At 38.1% G+C, this 11869-nt stretch overlaps 2 protein-coding genes across 2 annotated transcripts in view; both read right to left on the reverse strand.

The window, feature by feature from the left end:
• Window positions 1–8388, reverse strand: part of LOC110266921 — a 10297-nt gene extending 1909 nt beyond the window's left edge. Inside the window, exons 1-2 of the mRNA XM_021111993.1 lie at window positions 8166–8388; window positions 7868–8020 (exon numbers count right to left, since the gene is read on the reverse strand). Coding sequence (XP_020967652.1) covers window positions 7868–8020; window positions 8166–8324 — 312 coding nt within the window. The 5' untranslated portion in view covers window positions 8325–8388. The remainder of the gene's footprint in view (window positions 1–7867; window positions 8021–8165) is intronic.
• Window positions 8759–9953, reverse strand: LOC110267087. The gene is made up of 4 exons (XM_021112222.1): window positions 9868–9953; window positions 9608–9737; window positions 9323–9499; window positions 8759–9129 (listed from the first exon to the last, which is right to left on the reverse strand). The coding sequence occupies exons 1-4, from the start codon at window positions 9873–9875 to the stop codon at window positions 8896–8898; spliced, it is 549 nt and encodes a 182-aa protein (XP_020967881.1). The 5' UTR covers window positions 9876–9953; the 3' UTR covers window positions 8759–8895.

Genomic DNA, 11869 nt, shown 5'->3' on the forward strand with positions numbered 1-11869 from the left:
ATCTCATTTCTCAAATCATCTCAGGCTCATAAGCCGAATTTACTCAAAGTGAGTTCCCTTTTTAAAACAAAGCCACTCTTGGCATTCTCTTTCCAAAACTTCCAAAACCATGGCAAGTTAAGGATTTGTTTCACAGTATTCAAAATCATCCATCCAACGATGGAATTTTATAACAAAGTTTTTCGGCAGAGTCCCAAGTCTTTAGGGGAGAATAACATAACTCATTTTGCCAAGTTCATTTAAATTCATTAAAAACCTTGGCTTCCTGATTTGAGTAATAAAATAGAATCTAAGCCAAACCGAGTCACATAATCATTTACTTCTTTCAAAGGCTTTTCCTTTTACTTAAACAAAAACCAGCTTCAACCCCATGAGGGATTCTAAAGCATTTCAACTGCTCAGAAACTGTTTTAGTCTTGCTAAAATTCAAAACTCGAGGAGTACTTAAACCTTTCCGAAAACACTTTAAAATGAGACTTGTCAATAGACACTCGGGTCCTTTCAAAACCATTGAAACTTCTTTAATTGAAAACCCCAAGTCAAATTCGAAGGCATAAACCTTTTTCACATTCCAACGGCCTTAAGGCATAAGTTTCGTTTAAATAAATTGTTCACAAAGGAAATGTAATACCTTTCTTGAGAAACAAGACTAAATCACAGTTTCCTTTTTAATAACTCATTTCAAAGGCATGAATCATCCTTTTCTTGATAATTCAAATAGAATAGTAGAAGTCTTTAACTCATCATTATTTCAGACAATATTTCAATAAAGACTCGGATTTTATAAAAATTTCGACAGCATCTCCCCTAAAACTTGGACTTTTGCCACCCGGTTCGGGTCCCCACTAAACCGTTTCTCATTTCTTTTCAACAGCTCAAAACCAGAAATCAATTCAAAGCAAGCTAAATCCAACAGTCGCCTCAGTGGCATATCTCAAGGAAACCATTTCAAAAATCAGCTCAATATCAACTGATTTAACTCATTTCCAAAGCTTTAAAGAAACGGCTCACTAACAAATCATTTGTCCAAAACCGAGTCGATTAAAGTAAACCAGGCTGAATTCAAAAGTGCATTCGACTTCTCCAATCATCAAAATAATTAACTCAAATCAAATCAATCCTCAACGGATTAAACTTAGATTTCAAATCTTTAAAGAATCAACTTCAAACATTACAATTCACAAAGCCGCACAACAATTCAGCCAAACCAACATCCATAATCATTCGAGTCAACCAAATAATACATAAGGCAGATACAATCACCAAATACTCAATATCTCACATCAGTATCCATATGTAATAATTCCAATACATAAAACATAGTTTTCGAAAAGCGCCCCTACCTCAAAACGCAATTCCATAACCCAAACGCTGCATCAAGTCCTTTCCGCCTCAACCCGAACTGACGGCAACTAAAACCTCAGCTCCCAACCACGTTCGCAATAACCATAGCATCACTAATCGCAACATATAATGATTAGGACTCGACCCCACGTTACCAAAACTCATACTCATTAACCGAACACAACAGAATACTAACGCGAGGCTTTTCGAAACATGATTTCTTACCGGAATAACAACACGAAGCAGTTGCGATTTCGAACTGGCCCCGACAACAGCTCCAGCGGTGGCCAGAAGCTCCGGTGGATCAACTATAAAAAATCGCGCAGCATTAAAACCTTCTCAAGATCCAAAATGACCAAAACCGCAAATTAAAACCCTTACCGGCAGAGTTCTCCGGTGATGGCAACAAGGTTCTCCGAGGGCAGAGGCAGCTCCGCCCCCTTTTTCACCCATAATCAGCCACGTCGGAGGTAAAGCTAGTACTGACGGCGGCGGTTCCGATGGAGGCGACGCTGGCGACGTGAACGGCGGCTGGTTGCGGTGGTTGGACCTCCAGCTCGGCCTCAGCTCTCTCTGTCTTTCTTGCTCGGTGTGACTGGACGGCCTTCCTCCCAACTGCACGGAGGCGGCAAACCCTAGCAGTGGCGGCGGCGGCTCAACAGGGACGAGTTCCTCCGACTCGTGTAGCGGCGCCGTTGGAGGACACAGAAGCAGCGGCGGTCTTCCCTGGACGACAGTGGCGACGGGAAGGATGGATTTGGAAACGGTGACCCAGGCGGCCATGCTCTCCCTTGTCGCACTCTCCCTCTCTCTTCGTGCTCGCCGGCAGAGGCAAGATGGCGGCGACAACCCCAGCAGTTGTGGCGGCGACTCAGCAAGGATGAGCTCCTCTGGCTTGGTGACATAAGCGCGACTCAGGGCTTCAGGGACAGGGCGGCGATGGCGGCGATGGCATGGCTCAGCAACCGCGTGGTGACGGCGCGACCAGATCCTTCCTCTCCCTGTTTCGCGAGCTCTCTCTCTCTCTCTCTTCGTGCTCGCCCAGATCTCCCTTCCCCTCGGCTAGCAACAGCGACGACGGTGGCAGTGGCACCCACCGCGCCGCCTCCCTCTTCTCCCCCTCTCCTTCCTTCTCCGTGGATTCCTCACCCCACTCCTCCTTCGGCTTCATTTCATTTTTTTTTCTTTCAGGGAACATAGGAAATTCTGTGTATGTTGCCGCAGCTGAGAGCAAAGGAAGTTTTGGGGGTGTGGCTGAAGGGAACCGGGTCATGGGTTAGGGTTTCAGGGTTAGGGTTTTATTTTTAAAACTTAGGGTTAGGGATGCTTTTGTAATTTCAAATGAAATTGGGAAAAATATAGTAATTGAAACCCAATTAAATCCAACACTAATTGTATATAGAAAATACCATTTGCTCATCAATTCTACAAATTATTTTCCATAAAATGCCCAAATCAAAATAATTAGAAATAATATAATTAAACCCTTTATTTTCCAAAGTAACAATATTAATATTTAAAATATTACTTATTTAATCCAAATCATATAAAAATCCTTATTATTTCATAACTACCAACTTTATAATATAATTATAGAAAATAATCCAATAATTATCATATTAGATAATAATCATAACTTATCTCAAGTTCAATAAATCCAAACTTGCCTTAATTATCCTTAATAAAATAATCTCTGAAATTAAGGCTATAAATAACAATATGATTTGAGACTTGATCATAATAAGACTTTTCAAAGGTTCTGGGTCTTACATTCTACCCACCTTATAAAAATTTTTGCCCTCGAAAATTGATACAAAACGAAAGAATTTTCATAACAGTTCACCCTTGAACACATTTAAGGAAGAAGCAAAAATGTCTCAAAATATAAACATATATACGGTTTTCAAATACTTTGATTGTCATATGCATAAGGGTGCAAAGGTAGGAGTGTGATTGCAAAGCAAACGTTACAAGGTAGGCTCAATGCAAAAGATGAAATGGGTCAAACATGTGATGGTAAGGCAAGGTATTGAAGGCTATAAAACATGATGGGGTTAAAACGACGTGCTCAACATCCGCACACTAAACTCATCAACTTCAAAGCCTCAACTTTCCAACTCCATCAAGCACTTTACAACCCTCATATTCGATCATAAGCCTGACAACCGCAAATTCGTTCGCAAGGAACAAAACACCCCCAACTCATAATGTTGCACACCTACCGCTTCAACTTCCGTATACACGTATCACGTCTTAAAGAACTAATGCATCGCGTTACTACGTCTACAGGTCGCACGTGATATCAAACCATTTTCGAGTCTACTCCGAGGGATACAAGATTTAGAACGGAGAGACAATTGTCAAGGACAATACTCATAGATTTAAGGGAATGTATCCAATTTCCAGATAAACAAGGACGTTCAAGCAATGAAGTTTGCTAGAAATAAATCAATTGACAACTTCAAGGATAACCCTTGGATCAAAGAAATTCAATAGGATCAATAGGAAGGAGAATCAGCGCCTTAGTTTGAAACAATTTCAAGATGAGTCGAAGAAGTAAGAGGTTACAGAAAAGAATATCTCAGACCCAAGTCAAGCTCATAGAACTCAAGAGCATAATTAAAATACTTACGAATACTTTGTTCTTAAAAGAATCGAAAACTCGTGGAAATATCACTTCGCAGTTTAGAAGAAAGTTAAGTAATAAACATTCTTCAAGAGAGTAACAAAAGCATAAACGTGGCTTTGCTGTAATACACTTTCATGTTGAAACAGATCATGCAGAATTTTAAAAACGAAATGCACACAAGTTTGGCTAAAAGCTAAAGTATTTCCTCAAATATTTTAGAAGGATAGTTAGGTGCACAACGTAACCAAAAGCAGTTCATAAAAACTCGGAAGTGATCAAATGCTTGTTCAGAAATTCCCAAAGTTCGTATTCAAACAAGCGTGTATAACATTTATAGTAAGTACAAAAGAGGAAGCTAAACTCTTTTCAGAAAAGGAAACTCCGAGACAAAAATTTGCTTACAATTTGGTAAAGGAAATAAGTGGTGCATTACAAACGAACCAATTTCCACTAAACAAGGAAACTTTCCAAAACCTCATTTAAAATAGCGCATGTCAACTTTAAAACAATTTTGTCAAAAATTGAACAATGGTTTCAATTATAACCAAGCAACTGAAAAATAAGTTCGATTTGGAACTTCTTCAAAGAGAATTCAACCTGCTTTATAAAATTCAAAACAAGATTCCAAAAGCGTCCTTAAAATCACCATCTCAAAAGAACATTCAAGAAGTTCAAGATGTACTAAAAAGGAATCAAGCCTTGCAAGAAAGGATCTTAATTTAAAGTAGTTCAAACAAGATTCACTAGACATGAAACATCAAACAAGTTTTAAATTGATCCAAAAGAATACAAAAGTTACAGAAAAAGACAACTCAATCATTTGTAATTTCTCTATGATAAATCTTTGACTAAAAACTCTTGTAGAGACAATGAGAGTATAAATGTTGCACTATTTTGAAACGAATCAAACTGACCCACATAAGGATGAGATTCACAAGAGGGGACAAACCAAGATCAATGGTAATGTTCACAAGATGTAAAAGATTAGTTAAAAACAGAATCATGTATGACATTCATAGAGGTGAAAAGCTTAAGAAGGAGCGAGTCTGATCATAAGGAGAAAGCTATGAGTCCAACATTTTCAAAAGAACAACAATAGCATAAACCATGTAGTATGCTAAATCAAACTCAAATCAAAATAAATTAAGTGAAGTTTACCAAACGAAACTCAACCGGGATAAAAGCAAGGAATCCCCTTTTTTTCTAGAATTTTAAAAAAATACCCCAAATACATAATCAATTGAAGATGCACATTGGAACTATAGTAAAATTACTAGAAAGTCAATTTACTTTTAAAGTAAATGCAATTCTGCAAACCAGTAAAAGTACAGGTGAGGTATTAGAAATAAATAGTTGCTAAACTGTATAAGTAATCTTCACAGTTTTATATACATATAAGTATATATCCAATCAACAACAATTTTTTTATAAAAATCTCAAAGTTGACTGTAATTATTGTCAAATAAAAGAAAAATTGAATCAACAATTTCTCTAAGAAGGTACTCAAAATCAGGAGTTAAAATGCACAGTGCATTAGGACCAGTTCAAAGCCATGTCAAAGAATACAGGGATCAAGAAGAACTCAAACAGAGGAAGATAGATGTACAAGGACTGCAAATAAGCATATGCAATTAAGATCAAACAAGAATGCATATGAACAGAGAAATAGGGTGAAAACATCAGATTACTTTTCGAAAGGAGTAGCAAACAAGAACTTCAAGTTAGGATATGAAAGAATAGGTCGACTCGAATAGAATTTCAAGACACACAACTGAATAGCCTCGAGAAATAGTTTCTAACGTCCCCAAAATTCGCGATTCGCTTTACTCAAAACTCGAATATCATCTATGATAACCCATTAGTGCTTTTATATACAAGATTCACTGGTATTAAGCCGGCCAAACTTAATATCAGAAATTATGCAATGCAAGACTAATAGCGTTAATCAATAGATCGTCATGTGCATAAAGCTCTAATTCTCGTCATTTGACAAGACCTATTCCATGACAAACGCTCAGAGCATGCAATTGAAGCATAGTCAGTCCATTCCTCAGGCTCTACAGGAAGAACTGCTCTGATACCATAATGTAACACCCTAACTACCAAAGCTCACACTTCCGGCTGCGCGACTCTGATAGCTCGGACATTATGACGACACTTATATTATTTTTATACTAAAATATGAGCCTGTTTAAAACTTTAAACCGCAGTAGCGCTCCCAAAGATACTTTCGTTCGATAACGTACATCCATAAATACCATACAACTTACAAAACTCATAAAGAGCACATCCATATATATACATACATATATATAAGTAATATTACAAACATAATCCAATACGATTCCTATCCCTCTTACAGAATATCTCAAGATAAAGGCGAGGGTACAAATAATAGTCTAAAGCAATACAAAGCATTTCAACCACAACTAAAAGAACTCTTCGTAACTTCTGCGCCCATATCCTGAAAGGGGAAAAGTGTAGGGGGGTGAGAACATCATCCTCGAAAGGGTTCTCAGTAGAGGGTTTTTGGGAATTACTGTAATAGGATACATGAAGATAACTGCACCAGCAAATTTCGACAACATCTCCCCTAAAACTCGGACTTTTGCCACCCGGTTCTGGTCCCCACTAAACCGTTTCTCATTTCTTTTCAACAGCTCAAAACCAGAAATCAATTCAAAGCAAGCTAAATCCAACAGTCGCCTCAGTGGCATATCTCAAGGAAACCATTTCAAAAATCAGCTCAATATCAACTGATTTAACTCATTTCCAAAGCTTTAAAGAAACGGCTCACTAACAAATCATTTGTCCAAAACCGAGTCGATTAAAGTAAACCAGGCTGAATTTAAAAGTGCATTCAACTTCTCCAATCATCAAAATAATTAACTCAAATCAAATCAATCCTCAACGGATTAAACTTAGATTTCAAATCTTTAAAGAATCAACTTCAAACATTACAATTCACAAAGCCGCACAACAATTCAGCCAAACCAACATCCATAATCATTTCGAGTCAACCAAATAATACATAAGGCAGATACAATCACCAAATACTCAATATCTCACATCAGTATCCATATGTAATAATTCCAATACATAAAACATAGTTTTTGAAAAGCGCCCCTACCTCAAAACGCAATTCCATAACCCAAACGCTGCATCAAGTCCTTTCCGCCTCAACCCGAACTGACGGCAACTAAAACCTCAGCTCCCAACCATGTTCTCAATAACCATAGCAACACTAATCGCAACATATAATGATTAGGACTCGACCCCACGTTACCAAAACTCATATTCATTAACCGAACACAACAGAATACTAACGCGAGGCTTTTCGAAACATGATTTCTTACCGGAATAACAACACGAAGCAGTTGCGATTTCGAACCGGCCCCGACAACAGCTCCAGCGGTGGCCAGAAGCTCCGGTGGATCAACTATAAAAAATCGCGCAGCATTAAAACCTTCTCAAGATCCAAAATGACCAAAACCGCAAATTAAAACCCTTACCGGCAGAGTTCTCCGGCGATGGCAACAAGGTTCTCCGACGGCAGAGGCAGCTCCGCCCCCTTTTTCACCCATAATCAGCCACGTCAAAGGTAAAGCTGGTACTGACGGCGGCGGTTCCGATGGAGGCGACGCCGGCGACGTGAACAACGGCTGGTTGCGGTGGTTGGACCTCCAGCTCGGCCTCAGCTCTCTCTGTCTCTCTTGCTCGGTGTGACTGGACGGCTTTCCTCCCAACGGCACGGAGGCGGCAAACCCTAGCAGTGGCGGCGGCGGCTCAACAGGGACGAGTTCCTCCGACTCGTGTAGCGGCGCCGTTGGAGGAATCTTACAAACATAGTTTACTAAGAGATAAAGAATAAAAGTTCATTAGCTCAAGAAATACCCAACAATTCCAGTTCAGAACAGAAATCGGTGAAGCCTGACGCACTGGAGCACTTGAGCTCGACGAACATTGAATGCTTGCATTGGAGTGAAACTCAACTGGATTCTTAAATTCGAAAGGAAAATGAGGAACAAAAGGATCCAGATGAAATTTCTAAATGGAACAAGAGAGGAATAACATCAGTAACACTTAACACACCATGCATGAAAAAACACAATCAATATACCCAATTGAGGTTAACTTGATCAGAAACAAAGTGGGATAACTCAACATCAGATTTACATAGTAATGTTATCACCTGCTGTTGATTATCATGGATGGAGTCCTCCAAAAACCTCACAATATCAATATCATCACATATTGCACGAACAACATGAAGAGATGTATTCAATTCATATCCAATGGGTCTAGGATCCACTATGAAGACAATTTTCTTGTTCATCAACTGAGAAATCATGCTATTCGAAACAGTGAAATCATCCTTTGACTAAGGGAAAAAAAAGAATAGGTACATTAGCAAAATTCACATACCTGAATCATAAACACTAAACTGAAAATAAGGACAATTAAACTAAATTAAAACCAAAATGATTACTTAGGAGGAATTTCCTTTGTCTATCAAAAATTCTGAGCAACTCTTTTTGAGTATTTGCATCACCTCATCATCCTCAAGTATGAAAATATTGCTGCCATTTGAATGGGAAACAATAATTTTGATGCGATACCTAAATAATATAAACAAAATCAAAATATACACTGAAAAACAGATGTGGAAGATGCAATAAAGCAAAAAGAAAACTGGTACCAAAAACTCAGAGATAAAATAGATACCTTCTTATGGCATCAACACACTCAAATCTACACAAATAACAATAAAATAAATTCCCAACATGAGAAACAGGTGCATTACACAAACAGTAGTAGCACCACCACTTCTGATGTTTCAGCACATCAATAATCTTACTGATCAAGAAACAAATCTGATCCTGTAGAGGAACAGTAATTGGTATATTATGATACATGTTTTATCATACTACACATGCTGAAACACAGTTCAGACGGTTGAGAACATAAACATAAATACTAACATTTCTTGATGCAGAAGAATATATTTTAGCACAAAGAATGTCAGCAAGCATCTCTTTAATGCTATGCAGTTGTATTGGAACACCAGATATGACTTGGTTGTCATAACTTCTAAGCTGTCCACACTGAGAGAAGTCTTCAAGTATTGGGCTAAAGGCCGAATCAGAACTAACATCCTTAAAATTTGGAAGCAAAACATGAATTACAAAACAAAGCCAACTTTGTAAAGTATGAGACAAAATCATGTTGGCATGTAAAGGATACCATTCAAAAGAACAGCCAAAGAATTAGAAACTGGGGATCAACAAACTATATCTAAAAATGATTCCTCTAATTCATTAATATCTAACATAAAGAGAGAGTACTAACCTTGATGCACTGATCAGACTGAAGTTTGTTGAAAAAATGTGCATCACTAATGACATTGATGATTTTAAAGGTACCGCAATAACCGGGACTATTAATCCGCTTTGCTTGAACTTTGAAAACAATCTCTTTCCCAATGAGTTGATGAAAAAACTGTGGACAGTATGGGTGCTCAATTTTCTGTCATAAATATTGAAAAATAATCACTAATTAATGGAGGAAATTTAAGAATAAGAAATAATTATTGATACAGTATACAGAAATAAAACTTAAGAACATTAACCATACCTCCATTTCATCTTCTAACAACAAAAACACATCAGAGCAGGTTCTCCCTAATAGCTTAGTGACTGCACTGTCTAACAAGACAAACATTCCACAAGAAGTACCATCTTCAACAAGTATCTTAATCCTGTAACTATAACCAAGAAAGTAAACATAAGATTAATCTATTTGTGAGTCTCACAAGAAGGTGATACGTGAAGCTTACTTATATTATTGAATCAGAATAGATGAAAGAAATTTTCTAAATCATAACCTGGATTTACCTGGTCATAAAATGCTGGACCTCTCTGCCGCACAGCTGACAATGAAACACATTATCATCACCTACAATTGGATGGCCACAAACACAAGAAAATAACCACCACTCTGGATCTTCAACAATCTCTTTAATTTTTCCAACCACAAAGAATTGTCCATCCTATTAAAACAAAAAATTTATGAATTGAATGGACAAAGCATGTCTAAAATATGGAAAAATCAATTAACATGAGTACTTCTTACATACCACTAAAACATGTTAAAAAACCTAATAGTACACACCTCATTGTTTCCCTTAAGATTAGCAATAGTCCGTATTAGCTTCTAGTCAAAAGATTCATCATCGATTACACATACTAAATCCCCAATCTCATTACTATGCAGTCTACTGAAATGGTGGCTTGCGATATGGTATCTATGAAAAAAAATAATATTAGAGTAAAACAATTTCAGGAAAACAGCTAGAGAGAGAGAGAGAGAGAGAGTGAGAGGAAGAGAGTGAGTGAGTGAGCAATAGAGAGAGAGAGAGAGAGTGAGAAACTGAGCAATAGAGAGAGAGTGAGCAAGTGAGGGATGGAGAGAAAGGCAGAAATTTTCAGTTCAGTGGGACAAAATTTGAGAAGAATTGAATCGAACTAACTCATTCAAAAAATTCACGGTTTCCTACATATCAGGGTTGATTGAAACCCGAGAAACATTGATCACATTTTGGAGACTAACTTTATCTACAAATCACGAAACACAATAAGAAGAAAGTAAGTCACAAAGAAACAATTCATTGGTAAACAAAAATATATAAACAAATCAAACTCAGACATGTGTGCAACATGGACAACTTTTCACCTCCATTGACTTTGATCTTGAAAGATTGCAAAATAAGAACTGGTGGTCTCTGATACCTTTTCAAACTATTGATGTCCATAAGAGCAGAACAGTCACCAACAAGATTACAGGGGATTTTCTTCTTGGGTAATCATTATAATAAATGAGCGACAACAATAGAATAATTCAACAATAATAAAAAAAATGAAAAATAGGCATAACATAATTTAAAAATAGAATGAAAAATAGAAAGGCAACAGATACCCATCAGCAAAAACTTCAAGGACAATAACTTTCAATGTAAGGCCCACATCGGTTGGGGAGGGGAACGAAGCATGCCTTATAAGGGTGTGGATACCTCTCCCTAGCATGACGCATTTTGACGAGTGAGTGTGAGGGGTTTTGGCCATCATCCCTATCGTCAAAGGCAAAACCATGAGGCCTTGTGTGCCAAAGCGGACAATATCGTGCTAGCGGGTGGTCTGGGCTGTTACAGATGGTATCAGAGCCAGAACCCGGATCGATGTGCCAGCGAGGACGCTGGACTCCCTTAGGGGGTGGATTGTAAGGCCCACATCGGTTGGGGAGGGGAACGAAGCATGCCTTATAAGGGTTGTGGATACCTCTCTCTAGCATGACGCGTTTTGACGAATGAGTGTGGGGGGCTTCGGCTAGCATCCCTATTGTCAAAGGCAAAACCGTGAGGCCTTGTGTGCCAAAGCGGACAATATTGTGCTAGCGGGTGGTCTGGGCTGTTACATTCAATATCTTTCCATTACACTCAACATCAGCTTTCCTTTTTAATCCGCACAGGACCCCAACAAAATCTGTTTAGTCATATTATAACAGAAAAGATTAAACCTCGGGATACAATACCACAAGACATTTCATTAAGCTGTTATTAATCTCACTTTAAAACACCTTTATTCCGGGTCAATTTTGAAGAAGGGAAACTTACCTATTAAGTACTCATAATCAGTGCGCTTTTGAAGAATCTCGTCCATAGAGGTTAAACTTGGAAGAGAGTGAGTGAGTGAGCAATAGAGAGAGAGAGAGAGAGTGAGAAACTGAGCAATAGAGAGAGAGTGAGCAAGTGAGGGATGGAGAGAAAGGCAGAAATTTTCAGTTCAGTGGGACAAAATTTGAGAAGAATTGAATCGAACTAACTCATTCAAAAAATTCACG

The sequence above is a fragment of the Arachis ipaensis genome, chromosome B09 (genome assembly GCF_000816755.2).
Source record: "Arachis ipaensis cultivar K30076 chromosome B09, Araip1.1, whole genome shotgun sequence".
In the NCBI taxonomy this organism is placed as follows: Eukaryota; Viridiplantae; Streptophyta; class Magnoliopsida; order Fabales; family Fabaceae; genus Arachis; species Arachis ipaensis.

Excerpts from the sequence above, each read along its gene's own strand:
- LOC110267087 (XM_021112222.1), bottom strand. Across the intron at positions 9,500-9,607 it reads TGTTAGAAGATGAAATGGAG|AAAATTGAGCACCCATACTG; the intron begins GTATGGTTAATG and ends TATTTATGACAG. Across the intron at positions 9,130-9,322 it reads AGTCTGATCAGTGCATCAAG|GATGTTAGTTCTGATTCGGC; the intron begins GTTAGTACTCTC and ends CCAAATTTTAAG.